The sequence below is a fragment of the Onthophagus taurus genome, chromosome 3 (genome assembly GCF_036711975.1).
Source record: "Onthophagus taurus isolate NC chromosome 3, IU_Otau_3.0, whole genome shotgun sequence".
Lineage (NCBI taxonomy): Eukaryota > Metazoa > Arthropoda > Insecta > Coleoptera > Scarabaeidae > Onthophagus > Onthophagus taurus.
Genome location: NC_091968.1, coordinates 24,663,950 through 24,689,280, shown reverse-complemented (window position 1 = coordinate 24,689,280; position 25,331 = coordinate 24,663,950). Strand labels below are relative to the sequence as shown.

General features: G+C 28.0%; 3 protein-coding genes and 1 long non-coding RNA gene across 5 annotated transcripts; 1 reads left to right on the top strand and 3 right to left on the bottom strand.

The window, feature by feature from the left end:
- Nucleotides 1–569: 569 nt before the first annotated feature.
- On the bottom strand, nucleotides 570–4,205 carry LOC111417003 (carbonic anhydrase 2-like). The gene is made up of 4 exons (XM_023049138.2): nucleotides 3,937–4,205; nucleotides 3,705–3,881; nucleotides 1,056–1,309; nucleotides 570–1,004 (listed from the first exon to the last, which is right to left on the bottom strand). The coding sequence occupies exons 1-4, from the start codon at nucleotides 4,106–4,108 to the stop codon at nucleotides 678–680; spliced, it is 930 nt and encodes a 309-aa protein (XP_022904906.1). The 5' UTR covers nucleotides 4,109–4,205; the 3' UTR covers nucleotides 570–677.
- Nucleotides 4,206–9,950: 5,745 nt separating this feature from the next.
- On the top strand, nucleotides 9,951–19,321 carry LOC111416983 (carbonic anhydrase 1-like). Of its 2 annotated transcripts, XM_023049111.2 has the most exons (8): nucleotides 9,951–10,230; nucleotides 13,852–13,974; nucleotides 14,036–14,116; nucleotides 14,461–14,523; nucleotides 15,142–15,309; nucleotides 18,432–18,573; nucleotides 18,631–18,830; nucleotides 18,884–19,321. In XM_023049111.2, exons 1-8 carry the CDS (start codon nucleotides 9,966–9,968, stop codon nucleotides 19,156–19,158), a joined length of 1,317 nt encoding a protein of 438 aa, XP_022904879.1. In that variant the 5' UTR covers nucleotides 9,951–9,965; the 3' UTR covers nucleotides 19,159–19,321. The 2 variants fall into 2 exon arrangements, with proteins under 2 accessions (XP_022904879.1, XP_071051534.1); XM_071195433.1 differs by lacking the exons at nucleotides 9,951–10,230; nucleotides 13,852–13,974; nucleotides 14,036–14,116 and having other exon boundaries at nucleotides 14,315–14,523.
- Nucleotides 10,293–13,135, bottom strand: LOC111416985 (uncharacterized). The gene is made up of 5 exons (XR_002706633.2): nucleotides 12,994–13,135; nucleotides 12,718–12,943; nucleotides 11,429–12,665; nucleotides 11,161–11,366; nucleotides 10,293–11,109 (listed from the first exon to the last, which is right to left on the bottom strand). It is a non-coding gene; the product is annotated as an uncharacterized lncRNA (long non-coding RNA).
- Nucleotides 19,322–21,455: 2,134 nt separating the features above from the next.
- On the bottom strand, nucleotides 21,456–24,848 carry LOC111416984 (cathepsin D). The gene is made up of 7 exons (XM_023049112.2): nucleotides 24,651–24,848; nucleotides 24,476–24,596; nucleotides 24,218–24,341; nucleotides 24,042–24,160; nucleotides 23,791–23,990; nucleotides 23,368–23,731; nucleotides 21,456–21,750 (listed from the first exon to the last, which is right to left on the bottom strand). Exons 1-7 carry the CDS (start codon nucleotides 24,710–24,712, stop codon nucleotides 21,589–21,591), a joined length of 1,152 nt encoding a protein of 383 aa, XP_022904880.2. The 5' UTR covers nucleotides 24,713–24,848; the 3' UTR covers nucleotides 21,456–21,588.
- Between the last annotated feature and the right edge of the window lie 483 nt (nucleotides 24,849–25,331).

Genomic DNA, 25,331 nt, shown 5'->3' with positions numbered 1-25,331 from the left:
TAATAATAATGAAGTTATGGTCAAGTTCCGGTTAGAAATGTCAACGTCAATTTTGACATATTTGTAATCGTCGTGAAAAATCCTTTAAAATGAGCCCAAACATGACACGTTTAATTCCAATATTACTCGAGATATAAGCAACTTCCGGTTTGAAATGTCAACGTCATTTTGACATATTCTTAATTTTTATAAAATGTCTCAAAATTTATCACAAAAACAAAAATATAATAAAAAAAAACAAAAATTAAGGTTGGTATTAATGTTTAAAAATTAAATTGCTATCTTCATTGTTGCTAACTTCGCGTTTAATGTTTTTTTAGTCTAACTTTTTTGTTTTTTGAGATAAATGCGTCATGTTTGGACTCATTTTAAAGGTTATTTTATAAAGATTACGAATATAATAATAAAATTAAAGTTAACATTAACACCTGAAAATTATTTTCTTAGCTGTGCATCGAAACTCTTTCAAAATTTATTTATATTACTGTATTTTGCTTGCACTATATGCTTGCAGGTGACAGCGTTCTTTTTTTACTCTCTTTCAATACGCAATAAAAAGTATATTTCAATTAATGTTCAAAAACAAATATATTGCTTAACTTTAAAATCGATTTTAATTAAATAAACATTAATTCCTAACTCAAATTTCCATCAAATATCTTCGAAAATCCTTTCTCTCAATCATAAAAACAAACGCATCGATTATTTAATTCTTGCACCGGCCTGGTGTTACAAATCATTTGCCCATCGACCGAACATAATTTCCTAAATTTTCTTAATTGCCTCGACGAGATACTTAAAGGTTCCGATAAAACTAACCATTCAACGTTCTCGGAGCAAGGTGGAAACGTTAATGAGCCTAAATACATAAAGTATTTAGAAGAAAACGGCGGTGTTAACCAAGATAAAGGAAACGGCTCAATCGGGCAGGTCGAATTCGGTTCTTGAACGTCTTTTAAACTGTCTAAAATCGGTTCTAAATACGGATTATCAATCGGAGTAACCTAAAAAATTAATTTATATTAATCAAATTCACTTCATATTAAAAATAATACTTGAAAAAGATAACTTATTCCCATAACCGAGTGACTTTGAGCAGCTTGAGTTAAATCGAAACAAGCTTTGTCGCGTTTTATGTGCATCGCTTGAATTTCCATTGCAAATCTAATCGAATCAATTGTGTGTTCCGATCCTTCATCGTCACTTGGTCCCCAACGGAATCGAATACTATCGAATCTATAGGTGTCGTGAAGGGAACCCCCGGAAATTTTTGGGTACCGATTTGATGGCCAACAACCGTATAAATTCACTAAAAATCAAATTACAATCAACATTAAAAATAAAGAAAAATTCAAGAATTATCATGTGGCTTAAAAATTGACGAAAAAAACACGTTTTGTGAAAACTAGCAACATCACTATTATATGATAATTAACTTGAGGTTTAAATTGTCAACCTCAATTTTGACATATTTGTAATCTTCATTAAAAATCCTTTAAAATAAGTACAAACACGACATATTTATCTTCAATATTAATGAAGTTATGGTAAAGTTCCGGTTAGAAATGTCAACGTCAATTTTGACATATTTGTAATCGGCGTGAAAAATCCTTTAAAATGAGCCCAAACATGATACGTTTAATTCCAATATTACTCGAGATATAAGCAACTTCCGGTTTGAAATGTCAACGTCATTTTGACATATTCTTAATTTTTATAAAATGTCTCAAAATTTATCAAAAAAACAAAAATTTAAAAAAAAAATCAAAAATTAAGGTTGGTATTAATATTTAAAAATTCAATTGCTATCTTCATTGTTGCTAACTTCGGGTTTAATGTTTTTTTAGTGTAACTTTTTTGTTTTTTGAGATAAGTGGGTCATGTTTGGACTCATTTTAACGGTAATTTTATGAAGATTACGAATATAATAATAAAATTAAAGTTGACATTAACACCTGAAAGTGTTTTCTTAGCCGTGTAAAATGTCAACCTCAATTTTAACATATTTGTAATCTTCATTAAAAATCCTTTAAAATAAGTACAAACATGACATATTTATCTTCAATATTAATGAAGTTATGGGCAAGTTCCGGTTAGAAATGTCAACGTCAATTTTGACATATTCTTAATTTTTAAAAAATATCTCAAAATTTATCAAAAGCAAAAATATAATAAAAAAATCAAAAATTAAGGTTGGTATTAATATTTAAAAACTAAATTGCTGTCTTCATTGTTGCTAACTTCGCGTTTAATGTTTTTTAGTCTAACTTTTTTGTTTTTTGAGATAAATGCGTCATGTTTGGACTCATTTTAAAGGTTATTTTATAAAGATTACTAATATAATAAAGTTAAAGTTGACATTAACACCTGAAAGTTTTTTCTTAGCCGTGTAAAATGTCAATCTCAATTTTGACATATTTGTAATCTTCATTAAAAATCCTGTAAAATAAGTACAAACACGACATATTTATCTTCAATATTAATGAAGTTGTGGTCAAGTTCAGGTTAGAAATGTCAACGTCAATTTTGAAATATTTGTAATCGTCGTGAAAAATCCTTTAAAATGAGCCCAAACATGATACGTTTATTTCCAAAATTACTCGAGATATAAGCAACTTCCGGTTTGAAATGTCAACGTCATTTTGACATATTCTTAATTTTTATAAAATGTCTCAAAATTTATCACAAAAACAAAAATATAATAAAAAAAATCAAAAATTAAGGTTGGTATTAATAATTAAAAATTAAATAACTAACTTCATTGTTGCTAACTTCGGGTTTAATGTTTTTTAGTCTAACTTTTTTGTTTTTTGAGATAAGTGTATCATGTTTGGACTCATTTTAACGGTAATTTTATGAAGATTACGAATATAATAATAAGATTAAAGTTGACATTAACACCTGAAAGTTTTTTCTTAGCCGTGTAAAATGTCACCTCAATTTTGACATATTTGTAATCTTCATTAAAAATCCTTTAAAATAAGTACAAACACGACATATTTATCTTCAATATTAATGAAGTTATGGTCAAGTTTCGGTTAGAAATGTCAACGTCATTTTGACGTATTCTTAATTTTTATAAAATGTCTCAAAATTTATCACAAAAACAAAAATATAATAAATAAAATCAAAAATTAAGGTTGGTATTAATATTTAAAAATTAAATTCCTATCTTCATTGTTGCTAACTTCGGGATTAATGTTTTTTAGTCTAACTTTTTTGTTTTTTGAGATAAGTGCGTCATGTTTGGACTCATTTTAACGGTTATTTTATAAAGATTACGAATATAATAATAAAATTAAAATTGACTTTAACACCTGAAAGTTTTTTTCTTAGCTGTGCGTCGAAATTCTTTCAAAAAATATCAAAATTATTTTTAGGCGCATGGCTAAACCCGAATATTTTTACGTCTAATGTTATTCTAGTTTTAATTCAATAAAAATATGCAACATAGTGATATCTAACGCTGATTAGCGCTATCTAGCATTGTCACTAGAACTAACACAAGACCTAGAACTAGAATCATTCGAGTTTAGCCGTCTTTAGAGACGTGCGGCTAAACTCGAATGATTCTAGTTCTAGGTCTTGTGTTAGTTCTAGTGATAGTGTAAAACTAGAATATACGATTAAAAAACACTTTTTAAGCCACATGATGAATCTTGAATTATACCAAAATAAATTTAAAATTGTTTTGAACATCTTACAGCAATGCCCATCATTTACAAGAACCATCGATGTCGGGATACCATAATACTCCATAGAAAACTTTAACGGTTTTTGCGTTTCAGCCGGCACACAAGCAACGATCTTTGTTAAAATATCAATCGGAGATTGTTGTTTTCCTTTGCTTTCGGGGAAATTTAATTTCCAACAAACCGGACCTTCATTTAACAATTTTTAAGAACCTATTTAACGTTAATTATAAATATGTATTACCGTTATGCGAATCATATCCGTATTGTATCTTCGCGGCTGGATTTGCACTTTCCAACGACGTTAGTATTCGTGAATAATCGACGATTTCGGCAATAACAACCGTCAGGAATACGATTACGGCCGCAATGGCCATTTGTTCCAAACTTGAATAATTCGATAACCAGTCCAACATTTTTAATCTGCTTTTTTAACACATAATTAAAAGAAAAAAATGGGATTTACTTTGAATTTGGTGTTTATGTGACAGCTGTCAAGGTTGTTTATGTTTTAGTTTTTTTAAAATTAGGTTAAGTTATAATTTTTTTTTAATTATAGGTAATTAATCAAAAATTAATCTGTTTTGAATGTTGGAATGTCGATTAATGAGTAATAAATAATTGTTTGTTTTTAATTTTTGTGGTTAGTTTCTTTATTTATCTGATAAAATCGGTTTTATAGCGCCACATAAATACCTAAAACAAATTTTATTTTAATCTATAGTATTATTTCATTTAATAACATTTAATAGCGTTTAAGCCTCGAAGATTTACAACTATCTTAATCTAAGCAGATAACGACCGGCATTGTTATTCGATTTTTGAATTTTTTATTGATCAGTTCAAGTTTATTCTTTCTCGCGAAAGAAAGTTTTTCATTTAAAAGTGAAGTGTAGAAAGTGTGGGTAAGTAATTTATGTTATAAACAATTTAAATTAAAATGTCGAAACATACACTTTTCCTTCCTGCGCTTTTTGCTTCTAATCAATTCAAGTTGTGAATAAATTATAAAAAATATCGATTGGGGAAGTGCATAATATGATGAAGGACAAAGTGGTTTTGTAGTTATAAAGTGGTTAAGATCGGATTAAGAGAAAATAAAAATTGGTAAGAAAAAAAAAAATTTGCTTACAAAATTTTGAAAATTATCTAATTTATTTCAAATATAATAACAATAATCACACGACTTCTTAATCTTTTTCATTTTTAATCTTCAAATAGATCATTTTTATATTTAACCTCACTTTTTCAACAAATTGATTGATTGACATTTGACATTTGACAGCCGGTTGGGTTGAGTTGGGTTAGCTATAGAGTTTTTACTGACTCTTCATGTATTGTATACTTTCTTCTTTCTTTTTAAAACTTTCTGTCTCGTGGATTTTATTTTACTTTATCACAGACAAAGTCATCACCGCCGTAATCAAAGTAGAATATAACATATTTGTTGTAATATATAGTGACTTTCTATGGTAAGCGGTTGGTAATCATGAATCATTATGGCGGTTACGAACAAGAAAGCTAAAGTGACAGTTTTGTAACAAAAAGATAGAATAAAGTAGTTTTAAAGGTTGTCTAACAAACATTCAGGTCAAACAACATCACAAAACATGACCGGCGATACGCACGCGAGTGAAAATAGTGAAAATAAATCAATCTCTTGTGGTTATTGGAAAGGAAAATTGCAACAAGGGGTGAAATGTCCCATTATTGGGCACACATTTCACCCTAGCTGCTATCATACACAGAAGGATAAGATGAAACGCCGCTGGGAAGGTAAATTGATTGATTACTTGACATTTGACAGCCGGTTGGGTTGGGTTGGGTTTGCTATAGAGTTTTTACTGACTCATCTTGTATTGTATACTTTTTTCTTTCTTTTTTAACTTTCGGTTTCGTGGATTTTATTTTACTTTATCATAGACAAAGTCATCACCGCCGTTATCAAAGTTGAATATAACATATTTGTTATAATATATAGTGACTTTTTATGGTAAGCGGTTGGTAATCATGAACCATTATGGCGGTTACGAACATTGAACAAGGAAAATTGCAACAAGGGATGAAATGTCCAATTATTGGATATAAATTCCACCCTAGCTGCTACGATAAAGCGAAGGATAAGATGAAACACCTCTGGGATTGTAAAACTGGGACAATTGAAGGTAAAACACAGCTTAATTGAAGAAATTAAAAAATACTGCATGAGAATATTTATCTACTAAAAGAGAAATTGGAAAACTTAACGACAAATCTATTATCTGTTTATCCAACAGGTCAACAACCCGTAAAAACAGGTTTTCAAGGTCTCTCAAAATATTCCAAGTGTGTGACCTATAGCGCCATCTGTGGTCAACTACGTCAAATAAAAACTTAAACCAAACAGTTGACGAGGGAGACATAAATTTAAACTCAAATCCTACAAAAATGGTAAACGATCATAAGAAAAAAGGATTCTTCTCAACTTGTTTAATAAAAATTAGGGAATAAAATAGTTTATTTAAACTACGACCCTATAAAAGACAATGTAAATGTAACAAAAGAAGTAAATGTACCACCAAATGAATGTCAACAATCAAAAAACAGGAAAAGGAGTAATACTCAAACGAAGTGTATAAAAAGAAGAAATGGAAAGTATACTGTCATTGGTGAAAGTACAAATACTGCCCTAAAAAGTGCACCGAATCTACCTACCAAATTTGAAAATATTGTAGATATGTTGAAAAAAGTTTTTAAACATTCAATCGTTGGCAAACAAATCTGCAGCAGTTGAAAGGTTACTTAGTGATTACGACATTGATATCCTGTGTCCTATGGGTCATATAGTATATCTTATCAATCTGCTATATTTCTCAGACAGTAATTAATGCATGGTGGAAACCTGACACTAAAATCGCACACTGGTGGGTGATTTTAATGTTGATATTTTAGAGAAGAGCTATCAGAAAAGTATTTTACTTGAAACGGATGTAAGTTACGGACTGAAACCATCCACTTTAGTGAACCCAGACCAAATATACATATCTACACATATCAGATCTTTCATTTCTTAATTGAAGAGAAAAAGCAATATGTCAGTAGACAGAGATTTATTGGTAAAGAAGAAATAAACCTATTCCAACTACTGTTAGCCCGAGAAGATTAGTGTGAGACTTATCATAAAACTGAGTTACAAGAAAATCTCTTACAAGGCTTACAAACTTGAAATACAGTTCAGAACGATCCGTCCGATTTTAACACAAATAAAAAATACCCTTACCTAGATTCAAGATCATAGAACCAATAATGAGAAGACTTCAAAAATATATATAATGTTGCAAAAATTTTTATTTGAAACAAATTGAACAATCCAAAAAAGAAAAGTTGAAGGAAAAGATCGTTGCCTCGGAAAATAAAACTAAAACAACATGGAATATAGTAAACTCGGAAACTGGACGGAAAAGACATTCAATGTTAACGCGTTCTTCACTAATATTCGTAAAGACCTTATAAGCATTCTGCCATTTACCCAAACTCAACCTGACGATTATCTTTGTAAAATTCCGATAAAACATCTCTCATTCTTCTTTTTTCCTACAAATCCAGATGATGTAGCAATCATAATGAAATCATTGCAAGGCAAACGCACGGAATCAATATCCATTTTTTGAAAGAAACCATAAACGTCATAAAAGATCCAGTTTCTGATATTATAAACTGCTCAATTAGAAAGGGTGTGTTTCTCGATACATTAAAACTTGCCAAAATTATATTAATACTTAAAAAGAGTTGGGTTGGGTTACTTTTTTGATAAAAATATACATATATTTCACTGAGGAGTATGGGAATGTGTTTAGGAAAGCTAAATCAACAGTAAATACCCTTCAGAGACTGATTGAATGGCTTTACGATCATTTCGAATGTGAGAAAAGCTGTCTAGTACACTTCCATGATCTTTCAATAGCGTTTGACTGTATAGACCATGAGATTTTTCTGAACAAGATGGAATATTATGGTTTTCATAGAGTTACACTAAATCTTATCAAATCTTATTTCGAAAGCCGCTCCCAAATAGTGGAATGGAATCTATTGAAGAGCGATATAAAATGTATTAAAATTGGAGTGCTTCAGAAAGAACATCTAGACAGTGACGATTGCACATCTACATCTAACTGGTTTACTACCAATAAACTTGTAACAAGTCGTGAAAAGTCCAACAACATCTACTTGACATTAGTCCAATTCATCAGGAGTTCCGAGAAGGAAAGATGCAATATTTAGGTATTGCATTATATTATATTATATTATATGTTATATTTAGGACAGTCTACTTACTTGGTACGACCACGTAGAATTACTTTGCAACAGACTCAGTCGTCAAATATTTGCGATTAGAAGGATGCGACAATTAATTGGCAGCGGGGAAACCAGAACAGTTTACTTTGCCTTATTAATTGCTTCTACGCTGCATGGAATTGCGATTTTGAGATATATTTGGTGTGAGAAATTAATTAATTCTAGTGATGGAACGGATAGTGTGGCAATTATTGCGATATTTGAATAAAAATGAAATTAATAAGAAAGCTGATAAGATATAGAGATTTTAATTAGTAATTGGTGATATTTCCCCAAGGATAATTCAAGAAATTAATTTTATAGCGAATTTTGAATATTATCGATGAAAATTCCAACATCAAAACTTCATATATTGCTTTCTCAAAAACTAAAAGCTATTTTTCAAAACGGGTTGGTTCATTGGAAAGAGGACACTTTTATTAGCACATTGTGAAAGTTTCATACTCATATTCCAAGAAATGGATTTTATACGAATTTTTAAAACTTAATCGGCGAAAATTGCAAAATTCGAAAGAATTACGATCATTAAAAAAATTTATTTGTCAAGAACTAAAAGTGATTTTTCAAAACGGCTTTTTGCATTAAAAAGATGATACTTTAATCAATAATTGGTGATATTTCCACATGGATCCTTCAAGAAATTAATTTTATAGCGAATTTTGAAGATTATCGATAAAAATTGCATCATCGAAAATTTTATCAAAACTTCAAATATTATTTTCTCAAAAACGAAAAGTTATTTTTTAAAACGGGTTGGTTCATTCGAAAGAGGACACTTTTATTAACACTTTGGGAAATTTTCATACTCATATTCCAAGAAATTGATTTTATTCGAATTTTTAAAACTTAATCGGCAAAAATTGCAAAATTCGAAAATATCGATCATTTAAAAAAATTTTTTCTCAACAACTAAAAGTGATTTTTTAAAATGGCTTTTTGCATTAAAAAGAGGATACTTTAATTAATAATTGGTGATATTTCCACAAGGATCCTTTAAGAAATTAATTTTATAGCGAATTTTGAAAGTTATCGATGAAAATTGCAACATCGAAAATTTTATGAAAACTTCAAATATTGTTTTCTCAAAAACTAAAGGTTATATTTCAAAACGGGTTGGTTCATTGGAAAGAGGACACTCTTATTAACACTTTGGGAAATTTTCATACTCATATTCCAAGAACTGAATTTTATACGAATTTTTAAAACTTAATCGGCAAAAATTACAAAATTCGAAAATATCGATCATTTAAAAAATTTTTTTCTCAACAACTAAAAGTGATTTTTCAAAACGGCTTGTTGCATTAAAAAGAGGATACTTTAATTAATAAGTGGTGATAATTCCTCAAGGATCCTTCAAGAAATGAATTTTATAGCGAATTTTGAAAGTTATCGATGAAAATTGACGATGAAAACGGTTTTTTGCATTAACAAGAGGATACTCTAAGTATTGACGATGAATGTCACAATGAATGACCTCTGGCACTTCTTTCTTAAGGTGGGCTAAAAACCCAGCATGATGACGTGACGTTGAAGAAGCACCGTTTATTGAGCAAGTGCTCGTGTGTTAGGAAAAATCTTTTTCCTCAAAATCTAGCACCGTTTTAAAAATCAACGATCATTTCGTATCAGTCATCCAAGTTCTTGCAAACAGCATTTCCTCGCTAATTTCCTTTTGTTCATTGATAAACCTCACAAAAGCTAGTAACATTGCTGTGTAATCAATCACAGTTGATTCATCAATCTGCAATGCAATTTTACTTTTTTTCAACAAATTGGTGAGTTTGGATTCAACGTCCGTGGCCATTTCTTGATAAACTCCTTTGCCTCTCCTAAAGCCTTATTGATACTTACCAAATACATTTTTTATCAAATTATACAGCTCGATTAAATTTAATTTTTAGATTATTTCTTTAGTAAATTAAATTTTACAAAAAGAAAATGACCACATCCGAACCCCTACGATTAATTAACCAAGAATTCGTCGATTTAAACGGATTCCAATACGACGAAAACGACGACGATGTTTTTGAAACGAAAACGAGACGAACTTTGGAAGAAATCGCCGTTAAAAAGAAAATCGAGGAAATAAATGACGCAATGAGTCATTTAAAAGAATTTGGGAAGGTTGAAAGATCGTTAAAAATAAGGAACCATTTGATTGCATACGAACCAGTCGAAATTTCGGTGTTTTTGAAACGATTTCGTAAGTATATTAAATTAACATCTTCTCGTACGATTTCATCTTTATCAAATTAAATAAATAAATAAATTTGTTATCACTTTATTCATGAAAATTTCAAAAAATATTTATTAAGTCATAAAATTATTTGAGCATTTAATTAAATCATTGTCTCAAAGATCTCGAAGTCTCGTGACTTTAACTCGTTTATGACTAACGGCGTAATTTTAGCGAAAAATTATCTTCGAAGTAGATTTTTAAAGATAACTTTAGATTAAGCTAAAATGTGTTAAATTGTTCACTTCTTGTTTACAATTTCGTTCCATTCTCACTTTATTTAGTCGTATTAAAGTTGAAACATAACACTTGTGTTATTTTCATGATAAAAGTAAATAAAATGAGTAAAATGTAGGCAATAGTCCAAGTACGCCAACGAGAAATTTTATTATGCAAGATCCACTTGGCTTAAATTCGTAATTTTATTTATTACACCTTCTATTAATTATAAACTCAACAATAAGGTTTCAAGGTTTTAATTTAAAGGTTATTTTTTTAAATTTCTCCGCATTGAAAGGTGTTTGTTAATTAAATTAAGTTGATCCATCTCAAAATAATCTCTCTATTGTGTCAAATTAATTACTTGGAAAAGTTATTTACTGCAACAAGGTTTTTGTCATACAAATACATCATAATTCAACAATTAAAACTGAAACATTAATTGTTTTATATACTGGGTGAATCATTTAGCTTGAAATTTTGTAATATCTTAACAAATTCTATTTTAATTTTGCCTTGATAACAAATTCTTAGTTACAATACACAATACTTTCTTATCAAACAACATTTTTTCAGTCGCCAACAAATTGGATCAACATTAACTTTGCTGTTATTGTCTTAATATACCTACAATACAATAAAATTAATAAAGTAATAAACAAATACTTTTAAATAAACCATTTTTTGAATTAAATTATTTTTCAAATTATTTCCAGAACCAAGTATTTGGCACATAATCAATAACATTTATGAGTCAAAACATGTTTATCTCGTTTAATATCCAACAATTTACTCGAATTTTCACCTTATTACATCTTTTGGTGTATATCAACTCGAATAACCCCCAATGTGGATGCTTCAAACTTTGTGGAACTTGTTTAAACCTAAAATTTTCAGTTAGAATGTAAAGTTTAAAAAGTTAAATTTAAATAATCACTAATATTACCTTGTTTTCTCATTATATTTATTTTAAAGTTAAATAATTAATTTTTGTTCTAAATGTCAACATGACAGACGGTGTATTAATTTTTCTGCTTACCACTAGATGGCGCAAAATGTAGAAATCTTCATCTTGCTGTCAAATCTCTTTTTAAGTTTGGTTATGTTTATGTGGAGATATTAACCTTTATTAGTTTATTTATTATTTATTAGTAACTTAACAACGCAGTTTGTAAGGAATTTGTTACAATTACATTTATTTTATAGTTATATTGGTTTTTAGGGTTACTTGATAACTAAATCTTCATCATAACCGTTTTCTAAATCTGGTTTCATTAAAATCATTAAAGAAATAATAACTGGTGGTTTATCTGTAATAATATGAATTTGATATAGAAGGTTAGTTCATTTTAACAATAAATCTTTTTAAATTTTAGCTAAGGCAGGAATTAGTTACATTTTAATCGTTGTATCAAAGAAAACAAGTTGTCGGAACTTGATGAAATCTAATTCCTATGTAACATACTGCAATGAGTCATGTACATATGATAAAATGCTCTTTATTCTGTTCTTTATATCAATTTAATGGAGTTTATTATGTTATTACTTAAACACCATTATTAATAATGTATTTCTACAAATGAGCTAAATTCGTACACCAAAAAGTACATTTCTAATTAATTCATCCTTAATAATAAAATCATATTTATAAGAAAATTACATTTTAGATTTAAAATTCAAAAAATAATTTGAATACCAAATTAACATTTCATTTTGACAGTTGACATTGAAGCGTCAAATTTGACACAAACATTATTTTAATTAAAATTTAAAGTTAAAAATCATCAATTAATGATGTAAAACAATTATTCCTGCCAAATTTCGATGTAATAACACGTTTGTTACAACTCACATTAAAAATAATTTAAAAAACACAAATGTAAGTTGTGATTTAATTTTTTTAATGTTAACCAACCCGCGTTGCCATGGTGATGAAGAAAATCTCGTTTAAAACATACTTTTTGTGGTTAATATCTAAATTGATTACTTTTTGATGATTTTCTTTATAAATGAGTTACTAATTATTATAAACAAGGTAATTTATTTATAATTTATGCTTAAAATTGGGCGATTCATTGAAATAATCAAGGTTATTTTAATTTTTTTTGGCATAACCTCAAACTTTTTCTTTTTAGTTTTGACCCAATTAATCCCATTAACATTGCTGTTATTGTCTTATATACCTACAATACAATAAAATTAATAAGACAAATATTTTTAAACGACTGCATAAACCATTTCTTGATCAGACGTATGTAAAATCAATTTATTTCCAGAACCAAGTATTTGGCACATAATAACATTTATGAGCCAATTATGAGTGGAAAACATGTTTATCTCGTTTAATATTCAACAATTCACTCGAATTTTGACCTCATTACATCTTTTGGTGTATATCAGCTTGAATAACCCCCAATGTGGATGCTAAAAAGTTGTCAAACTTTGTGGAATTTGTTTCAACCTAAAACTTTCTGTTGGAGTATAAAGTTTAAAAAAATCAAAGATAAATACTCATCAATATTAGCTTTTTTTAAAGTTAAATAATTAATTTTTGTTCTAATTGTCAACATGACAGACGGAATTAATTTTTCTGCTTGCCACTAGATGGCGCAAAATCTTCATCTTGCTGTTGTTGCAGGTTAATTCCTGCAAGCAGGAATTAGTTATATTTTAATCTTTGTATCAAGCAAACAACTTGTCGGAAGTTGATAAAATCGAATTCCTATGTAGCATACTGCAATGAATCATCGACAAATGATAAAATGCTCGTTATTCTGCTCTCTATATCAATTTAATGGAGTTTATGCCAATATTAACAATCTATTTCTACAAATGTGCTAAATTCGTACAGCAAAAAATATATTTCTAATTAATTCATCCTTAATAGTAAAATCATATTACATTTTAGATTTAAAATTAAAAAAATAATTTGAATATCAAATTGACATTTAATTTTGACAGATGACATTGAAACCTCAAATTTGATACAAACAATAATTATTTTATTTAAAGTTAAGAATCATTAATTAATGATGTAAAACAATTATTCCTGGAAAATTTCGATGTAATAACAGGTTTGAACAACTTACAATAAAAATAGTGGTTTAAAAAACACAAACGTAAGTGGTAATTTAATTTTTTTAAAGTTCACCAACCCGCGTTACCATGGTGATGAAGAAAATTTCGGTCATAACAAAGTTTTTATTGTTAATGTCTAAATTGTTGATTACTTTTTGATGATTTTCTTTATAAATGGGTAATTAATCATTATAAACAAGGTAATTTATTTATAATTTATGATCAAAAATTTATGAAATAATCAAGATTATTTAAATTTTTTTGACATAACCTCAAACTTTTTCCTTTTAGTTTTGACCCAATTAATCCCATTAATTTCGGTCGTATTAATCGGAATTTGGCAAATTTTTCTCTTCGGTTTGGTGGTGTTATTATGGATTTGGGAAGCTCTTATTTACCCGCACAAGGATGAGAGTAAAAAAAAAATAATTTTTATGCTTTTATTGTTTAATTATATATAATTTTATTGTTTTAGTTATCGAAAAGATCTTATTCGTCTGTTTGGTTTTGATATCGTGGTTTTGGGAACTATTAAACGCGCCTTTATACATAAAAAGTAAGTTGTGGTGCGTAATTTTATTTCTGGCGTGATCTCACGTGACCTAAATCTAAACAACTCGAAAAAAACATAGACTTGAAATCGACGTGTTGCTGTACTTGGGGAAAATTACTCAGCAAAGAGGAAGAGAGATCCTCGATTTAGCGCGCATGCGTTTGTACTTCTCCAGCAGGTTTTAAAAGCAAGCAAACTCTGCTTCAACAACAACCGAGTTTGAGTTGCGTTCTCGTTTTTATCGCGAGTTCTTTAAAAAAAAACTATTTTTAACAAATAATATCTTTTTTTGTTTAAATCATTTTGATAAAATTGTTATAAAATGACTCAAACCGATGATGTTGCAGGTACTATTACAAAAAATGAATGTATTTGTGCTCCAGTCCAAAAGAGACCAAGTTATTCGCAAGGTGAGTTCAAAAAAATTCTTGGAAAAGTTATTAAATCAATGTTTTATTTATTGAGGGGAATTTTGAAACCGCAATTGATTATTTGGAATTAGATTGCATGGAATGACTAATTTTTGTTGTTCAAAAAGCAAAGTTCATTAAATAAAACAGAATTGTGCAATAACGTCACTAAAACAACATCATTATCTATAAAATCTTGAAAAAATTAATAAGATATCCATCACAGATTTTTATCTACGCCACATTAATGGGTTAAAACGTTTTTATCACCTCACCATTAAGATATTTCTTAAAAAAACATAATGATTGAGGGAATTTTCCTTTTCCTAATGAACACGAACCAACAAACTTAACGATACAATCAGTTAATGTACTTCATTAATCGATGGCTATCTCTTTCTTACTCAATTTATTAATTTTTTTTACTTCTAATCCAGTTCGAATCAATCAAGATTTCGCCTCATTTTGTAGTATCAATCAAAAAAATCAAGATTTTTCGATAAAGAAGTAACAATATATAATAAAATCAACGTAAAACAGATTTTAGTTTACTCAGCATGAAATCTGATTTAAGATCGTGTTTTTCGTGTAATTTTCACGATCTTTTCTTAAATGTAGATCCAGATGCGACGATTACCGTCGAAGAATGGAGATTGCATGGCGTTCAATCCCCCATCGAGTTAAAACACGATGAGACCAACGAATACGATGATTTTGATCCGTTGTTGTTCCACGGGCATTGGGATAATGAAGGGGAAGCTATGATTGTTAATAATGGCTATACAGGTGAGTTTACTTTAATACTTTATTTGTTGGTTTAAGGCTTAAAGTGTCAATATTTTCTCATCTAATATAAATCGTAAATAGATATTATAAATTAGAAGTTTAAAAATGAAATAGGTCAACAATGCAAATTTGTTAAACAATGACATTTCGCAATATATGTAAATTATTTTGGTGTTTAAATCGGATATTAACCCGAAATGTTTCGTAATTTGTAACAAAACGAGAAAGGTCATTAACATAATTATCATTTTTAAAGGAATTTTTAACTGTAACAGTCACAATCATGTGCTTTTAACCGTAAAACTTCGTCATCAACTTTTGTTGATGTTATTTAAACTTTCTTACCTGCGGTAATTTATTGCCCCATAATTGCTTATCTGAATTTATATCCAACTATTTTTTACATCATAGAATTTAACCCAAAAAAAAAATATTTCCGTGAAATCTCAAGAAGCTAAAATTACGTGGATTTTTTCGGTTTTCTTGATAACCGATTGAAATGAATCGCGGTTAATGTTTTGACCTTGAGCGCCGTGAACAATCGGTTTAATTTATTCAAAAGGTGTTTTGAGATGGTAAAACCTTCACGGATTTAATGTTTATTAATTATTAATACACTTCCTATTTGATTTTTTTTATAATTGCATTATAAAGAATAAATTAACTTAAAAAACTTCTAAATTATCAATTTTTTAGTAATTTGTTAGATTTTATTAAAACTGTCATTTTTATTAAAAAGTTTATCTCCAAATCAAAAAAACTTCATTAATACTTCAGTTATTAACCTCAAATTTAACTAAAATAACTTTTTGTTTAAAAGTTTTCAACCCTGCCGTTACCATGGTGATTTGTCAATAAGCACCGACATCTTTAAAAAAGTCACTTGTTGCATCAAAAGAAAGTTTTGTAATAATTAAAGCGATTATATTAAACAATTTTCGCATTAAATGAAGTTAAAATATCCCTTTTTTAAAGCGGAGTAAGTACACTCAATTTTTGTAACGAATTACCTAGTTGTTATTGAGTCTAACTTTTTCAAGGACTATTTATCTCGTCCAAAAATTAGAAATTTTAGGTTATGCCGTGCGTCGTTGACGCGTTAATAATCTAAAATGATTCAAATAGTGATTATATTAAAGTTTATGTAAAATGAATCAACTTACAAATATTTTTAAATTGACATAAAAAAGTTAGGTTATGTCTGAAACTTTATTCCGAGATAAAAATCGTTTCGTGGCGTCTAAAATCGGTTTAAGCAAACGGTTAAGATGTTCAAAAATGTCTTTAAAAGTTTCTGTCGGTTGAATCGCACCTTTTTTTTTGTAAAAATTTTTCTACGAAATTTTTCTAAATGTCAAAAGTATGATTAATGTTGGGATTAATCACGAGATGGGGGTGACAAAATAAATTTAATTAATAAATTTAAAATAATTCATAAAGATTTAATAAAAATTATGATTATATTTAAAAAAATACATGATTTTCGATTTAATTAAGCGTTAATATAACAAAAATTCAATAAAAAGTTATTAAAAAACAGATTAATTAGTGTTTGTAAATGTCACTAGATGGCGTTACCTCCTATGGGTCTTTTTCAAGTGACATTTTTGACGTTTCATTAAAAAAAAATGTATTTAACTCATTTTGCGTTAGAAATCAATCCCAATCGGTTAGATTTTATAAAAACTTTCATTTTTATAATAAAGTTTAGCACCAAATCAATAAACTTCATTAATACTTTAGTTATTAACCTCAAATTTGAATTCAACCCAAAAAATTGCAACAAATTTTTAATTTTTACTAAAAATTTAGATTCAACTTCAACCCGAATTCATTAAACTTCATAGAAACTTCAATTTTATATCGCAAATTTAGTTTTAAAGTGAAACCTTCAATCCCAATCGATTAGATTTTATAAAAACTTTCATTTTTATTATAAATTCTAGCACCAAATCAATAAAACTTCATTAATACTTCAGTTATTAACCTAAAATGTGTGTTCAACTCAAAAAATTGCAACAAATTTTTAATTTTTACTAAAAATTTAGATTCAACTTCAACCCGAATTCATTAAACTTTAATTTTCTATCACATATTTAACTTTAAAGCAAAAACTTCAATCCCAATCGATCAAATTTTATAAAAACTAGCTTTTTTATTATAAAGTTTAGCACCAAATCAATAAAACTTCATTAATACTTCAGTTATTAACCTCAAATTTAATTTTATCCTAAAAAATTGCAACAAATTTTTAATTTTTACTAAAAATTAAGATTCAACTTCAACCCGAATTCATTAAACTTCATAAAAACTTTAATTTTGTAACGCAAATTTAGCTTTTAACCGAAAACTTCAATCCCAATCGATTAATTTTATAAAAACTTTCATTTATATTATAAAGTTTAACACTAAATCAATAAAACTTCGTTAATACTTCAATTATTAACATTAAATTTAAATTCAACTCAAGAGCTTTAAACTATCTAACCGCAAATCAAACTTCAACTTCAAAACAATGTCAAGACAATATCAATACTTCCATTATTTATCGGGAAATTTAATATCAATCCATTAATATTCAAATAATTCGAGTGCAATCGATTAAACTTAATCAAATTGTTAATAAATTTGAAGTTTAATGAATAAGGCTTCATTTTTAATACTATATTTTAATTCGTAAAATATAATTCACGTCAAAGTCAAATTTTTAGGGTTTCTGTTGGTATCACTTAAATTCTTTTAAAATTTATGTTGTTGTTCTGATTTCTAGTAACATTTTTAGTAACTAAATAGTTGAGGTTAAAAAAATAATAGAAATAAAAAATTCCCTGTTAAATGTGTCAACTGTCACTAATTTGACAGATATTATTTTGTATTATTAAAATGTTTTAAATTAAAAATAATTTCAAACTCTTAATTCAAAACTTCCTTAATTTAAGTGATTACAACTTCAAATCTATTATGATCTATTATAATCGGAGCGTTTAAAAAACGTTTTCGTTCCTCATTGTCGACTTCCTCATTATTTTTTATTGTCACCTTGTAAATACGATCACGTGAAACATTTTTTTTTTTATTTACATTTAAAAACCTTTTTTTATTTATTATTTTTTTATTTGCAGCTACTATTACGTTTCAAAATCGAGCACTTCCTCAATTAATCGGCGGGCCCCTTCACAATGATAAGTTTGTTTTTGAACAACTCCACTTTCATTGGAGTGACGATGATCACAGCGGTTGCGAACATATTTTCGAGGGAAAAGCGTAAGTTAATAAGTTAATTAATTATTAATTTTTAATTAATTTAAATTTTTGATTTAGATATTCAATGGAAGCTCACGCAGTGCATTATAACAGCAAATATGGTTCGTTTAAAGATGCGGTTTCGCAACACGATGGTTTAGCGGTTGTTGCTTTTTTCCTCCAAGCAACTGATGATTTTGAAAATGCTTGTTTTAAAAAATTAAGTGAAGCGGTTAAAGATATCGTTAAAATTGAGGCGTCTACTCAAGTTAAAGCAGGTAAGTTAATTTTTTTTATATAAATTTTAGTTTTTTAATTTTTTTACTTTTAGATTGTTTTACTTGGATTAAAGATGCGGCTCAATGTAAAGGTTATTATACATACCAAGGTTCTTTAACAACTCAGCCATATAACGAGAGTGTCACATGGATTATTTATCCAAAGCCTATTCACGTTTCGAGGGAGCAAGTCCAAAATTTTAGGAATATGCATTCAACTCCTTGTGGGCAATACAATATTGATAATAACGTGCGTCCTATTCAAGTCCCAAATAAAAAGCTGGATATCTTTTATGCTAGATCACATCGAGCGAGCACAGTTTTTTAATTAATTCGAAAATTTCAAAAAATCGGATTATTATTTGCCTGATTAAAAAGTATTATTTGTTTTTAAGGAATTAATTTCTCTTCATTAAGAGGGAATGTCGTTTAAGTGTATTCTTTTCAAATACACGTAGATTTTTTAGTGAAAATATAATATTAAAGTATTAGTTTTTGATTTTATTGATTTTCCTTAAATTTTGAGATAATTCGAGAGTAATAAGAGTAATAAAAATATTATAATAATATAACCAAACCAAGTCATTCATTTTTTTTCTTTGAAATTTTACATAATCGTATTAATCGTAGGTGAGGTTACGAATAATAATTATAGAAATTTGTTTTTGTATTAATAAAATGTTCTAAATATGATAGAATTCATCACGTATTGTTGGCCGTTTACGTTTTTTATTGTGTTTAATCCACGTAAAGTCGATACGAAGTAATTTTGTAAAATTTTGACAGTGACATAACCTCAAATTTCATTTTTCATTAATTTCTTATTGTAATTCATGTTTGTTAGGTTGAAACGATCAAAAACGATAATCTTATCATGTCAAGAACGAAAACCATCCATCATATGGGAGTTTTGATGAAGAATTGGACGAAAATTAAGTAGATTAAATATTTGAATATATTTTTGAAGCTGAACGTTGAAATCTAAAAGAAAATGTTCCGGAATCAGCACAAACAAAGTTAATGCAACCAAATTACAAAATTTCATACATAAATCTTGTTAAAATAGAAATTTTAATAATTTTTGATAAAATTTAATTGGTGACATTTGGCATTTCAAAGTTGGTAATACCGGAGAAATTTAAATTGCGAATTTCAAGTTGATGAATTTAACCAATCAGAAAACGTTATTTAAAACGGTCTAGTAATAAACAAACGAAATTTGTAGATTTTAGTGTGATTTCGAACGTGACGAGGAGCGCACGCTAATTTTGTCTGCGATCATTTCAAAAACCAAAACTAACTTGTCAATCACCATTGTGACATAACCTCAAAAACAGTAAACTTATTATTTAATAAGTTAAGTAAGAAGATTATTTGAATTAAAATTATTCGCCTTTAATAATAAATAAGAAAATTAACTGGTTCCTGATCCAATTAATCCATTTCGAAGAATAATTCCAATCCAATCAAGAATCATTGTTATCGCTTCCTTTTGAAGAGTCCCAGTTTTCTTATCCGAGAACTTCAATAATCTACAAGATTAAGCTAAGTTATAATTTTGATTTAATTTTTTTTTCTTGTTTCTTATTTATTTGAATTAATTAATTATAATAAAGTTACTATATGCCACCACAATACCTAGAACTAGAATTATTTGGGTTTAGCCGCACGTCTCTAAAGACGGCTAAACCCAAATGATTCTAGTTCTAGGTATAGTGTTAGTTCTACATAGTACTAATGTAAAACTAGAACTAACACTAGAATTAATTTTATTTTATTATATTAATTTCCGAACGAAATAATTTCGCGACCTTTCTGTGACGTCTGAACAAGTTAAATTGTCAGTTGTTGTGGTGACAGTTTTAAAACAGAACCATGGATGTATAGAGTCTCTATTACATCCATGAATATAACCTATAAATACTCTATCTCTTTTCAATACAACCTAAATGACGTTCATCTCTTTCTCGCATTTAAGGGAAGCAAAGGTGGAAACGCGGGAATTTTAAAAGCGCAAATGGATATATAAATTTTCAAAATTTTTTTTTAACAATGCGTTTGTTCGAAAATATTACAAAAAAGAATACTGGTAATTATATTTTTATTAAATTTTTTATAATTTCTCGTCATTAAGAGGGAATGTCATTTAAGTGTATTTTTTTCAAATACACATATAGTTCGTTTTTTTTCTATAATACTTGTCAATGTAAATTTTTTAGGGTTTCTGTTGGTATTATCTAGGACCCTTATAAAATTTATGTTGTTTTCCTGATTTTTAGTAACATTTTCAGTAACTAAATAGTTGAGGTTAAAATACTAATAAATTTTTAGATAAATACAATTTTAACGAAGTACATATTTGTTGTAAAAACGTGCTACAAGGTAATTAAATAGAACAAAACACCTTTTCTAGGTAAATAAATGGCAAATAAACACCCCACAACATTTTTTTATGCACCTTTTCTTTTTGAATAACGAAAGCTGAAACGTCAGTGTGACATATTTATTTCAAAACATGATAAAACAAAACTCCCTGTTAATTTTGCCAACTTTACAACAATTTGGCAGGTATTATAGAAAGAAAATGAACTATAGGTTTTTTTTAGGGGAAATAAAGAAATAAAGTATTAGTTTTTGATTTTATTAATTTTCCTTAAATTTAAAGATAATTCGAGAGTAACAGTCATGGTAACTAATAAAAAGGAACACAAAAATTATAAATTTCTAAACATCTCAAATTGTTTGGTTAATTATATGTTTAAACAGCAGTAGCAAAACCCACTCTATTATTTCCTAAATCGAATTCGGTGTAAAATTTTCCGATGAAAACATCGCCAAGGATCCATAATGGCCCATTTGGTGGTGGGATATCGATTCCCATAAATCCCGAAAGACAAATTGTTTTTCCAAATTGGCTAACCTAAAAGAAAACAAATTTTTAACAAATAAAATAATAATAAGATAAAAATGTTGTTGAAAATATACAACAATTTAACACTGAATAACAGTTAAATCTAGAAGTAACACTAGACCTAGAAATAAAAACATTCGGGTTTAGCATAATTTTCCGAGTTCAACATGACGTTTAAATGTCAAATTTGACGTTTTAGGTAATTTGATAAACGTTAAATTTTAATGACGTTTAAATGTCAAATCATCATTGCTACGTTCATTTACAATTTTCATACATTCTAAATAACATTAATTGTTGCTACCAATTGACGTTCTAACTGTCAAATTTGATCATTTTGCATCAGAAGTAGATTTTAATATCAAAAGTGATGTTTGAATGACATCTTAAAGATTAATTTTACAATTTGGCATTCTAACCTCAATCTTTGCCACCAATTGAAGTTCTAACTATCAAATTTGATTATTTTGCCCCACACGAAGATTTTAATGTCAAAAGTAACATCTAAATGATAATTTAAAGACAAGATTGACAATTTGACATTCTAAATGACATATTTACCTTATTTTCTGTTACCAATTGACATTATAACTGTCGTATTTCAGCATGTACAAGTAGATTTTAATGTCAAAAGTCACATTTTAATGACATCTTAATGATTAAATTTACAGTTTGACATTCTAATTGACATGTCAATCTCAATTTTTGCTGCCAATTGACGTTTTAACTATCAAATTTGATCATTTTGTATCAAAAGTAGACTTTAATGTCAAAAATGACATTTAAATGACATCTCAAATACCAATTGACGTTCGAAGTGTCACATTTGATCATTCTAGTGTCACTTCTAGTTTTAACTGTTATTTAGTGTTAAGTTGTTGTATATTTTCACAAGACAAAAAAAAATCCATTCAATATTTGAATGGAACCTCAAATTTATTAAAGAAATTTCATTTTGCCTTCAACAATCAACGCTGACACTTACAAACTCTCAATTTAGCTTTGTAAGGAAGAGAAAAAACCATAAGTGATTTGTCTCAAACTGTATTTAGTTTTCAATAAAAACTTCAGCTTTTTCAAAATGATATGAAATCAACAACCGCCCCAGGTATCTTAGATAGGACTGATTATATATAATCCCACCGAGAGGCATTAGCGTCTATACTGAAATAATTTAATTAAACTAATAATTTTGTTACTAATAGTGGGAATTATGGGAGACAGCAATAATAATTATTACCAGTATCATTTTTTTAATTTAAAAAGTATAGATTCCCATTCGTGTTATATTCTAACCCAATCTAACCTGTATTCTAGTGGTTCGGTTCTTAGCTGAATAATTTCAAAATATCCCCAACAGATGGCGCCACATGCGTTCAATTTTTAGTAGATTTCTTTTTAGAGTTGCATTTTTACGAAGCTATTTTCTATGAATATATTAAGAAATAAATAAATAATAACTTAAAATATCCTTAATCTTAATTAACCTTAGTTAACAGAGTTATCAAAAATTGATAACCTCAATATCAATTTGTTTATTATTGTATCGATTTCGCAATTAGTGATTACAAATTTAAAATTAACCAATCAAAATAGGATTATTTATAAATTAATTAATTAACTCACCCTTAAAACATAATCTTTTCCTTCCAACTCGAATGGTTTTCCAAGTAAAGTGAAAGTAATCTTTGGAAGATCAGGAATTAAACTGCAATCAACCATGTATTCCCCAGCTGCAATTGGAGTGGCCCCTATTGCTTTGTTAATATTTGTTATTTCATCAACAGGTCCAGCAACAAGACTAGTTCCGGTATCTGCGATTGCCTCACAACCATTTTGGCAAAATTTCTTTTCTCCAACTTGCACACCATCCATTTTAAATTGCCAATAAGCTTGGCGATCAACTGGGAGATATGTAAAATCTCCAGTGTAATAATTCGGATCAGAACCACCAAATATTATTTCACCACCTTCTTTAGCAGAGGCATCTCTAAATTTAAATTAAAAAAATTTGATTTTTTAAACTTAATTGTTAAAATTTCGTGTCACCTATTTAAATAGAATGAAAAAATTGGATCATCAATTAGTTTTTGCTCAATCATTTTATAAAAAACGGGTGGAACTCCATCAACAGAAATACGATCATAGGCTAAGCCTAAAATCCCATCGAATTTCGCAGCTACAAAAGCTAAACCAGGTTCATTCATTGCTTCGGCGAAAGTTTGATCTTTTATATTCAACCCACCAACCTAAATTAACATAATTAATTTTGTTTTACTTTTTTTTAATTAATATCTTACATTAACAATATCTGTGGATAAAAATCCACTTAAACTTCCAGATCCGTATTGAATGGCGAATTCTGTCCCATTTTTTTTATAAGAATTAGATTTCTTCGAGTCATACTTGTTATGCAACACTTCCAAAACAAGAAAAATTAATATATCTCATTAAAAAAAATAAATTAAATACTCACAACAAGCTATATTAGTGAAATGACACTGTTTTGAGGGTACCCATAAATTAGATGAACCAGTATCAAAGACAACTTTAAAGCTTTGAGGTGGTGTACCAATCGTTATTGGACCATAATATTGAGCCTAATAATTATAATTAATTAAAATTTAATTAAATTAATTTTATTACATATTTCAATCAATAGATGGCGCTTTAAAAATGTCAAAATTAAATGTCAATTAAATATTTTAATTAAATTAAATTTTCTTGTACTTACATCGAGATAATTAGATAAAGGTTCCGGTGTGGGCCCCCCATATCTTAATTGAACTTGTTTTACTTCAGTTCCAACTTCTTGAAGTGTTCTTCTTGCTGATTTCGTTTTGATAAGAGGCACCCTAAATCATAAAAATATGTTGATTTAAAAACAATAACTAATTATGATTACGTACCTTAAAAGTGCGCAATTAGCAGCGATTAAAAGAGAACAAAGGAGAAATGTTAAGCGAAACATTTTAGATGTTTCCTTGTCGATGATTCAAACGCAATAGGTTTATGTACGATAAATTCGAGTGGTTTTATCAACAATGTTACTCACAAGAAGAGATTAAATATATTGCTTATCATGTGTTTTGACGTTCTTTAACCGGCTTAAGAAAAACAAATCAACAATAATAGATTTCTCTTTAAATTAGGATTGTGGGGATATGGTTATCTTTGTTTATTTTGTTGAGATCGTATAATCTATCTCTTTTTATATCCCGCGTTCTAAATTAATTTTATTTTGGTTTTGTGGAATTAATTTTGATTCAGATTAATTTATCTTCGAATTATTACGATATTGTTAATAATTATTGTAATATTTAAATATAAATAGTAAATATTAAAACACTAAATGATTTGAAGTATTAGCGACATCTCTTATTTCAAGACGCAACTAATTTTTACAAATAAAACTTTATAAAGAATTTTATTTTATGGAATTTTGATTCTAATTAATTTATTTTGAAATTAATATGATATTGTTAATAATATCGTTTAAATAAAAATGTGAAAATTAAATCACTAAATAATTTAAAATTTAAAGTATTTATTAGCGACATCTCTTATTTCGAAATGCAACTAATTTTAAC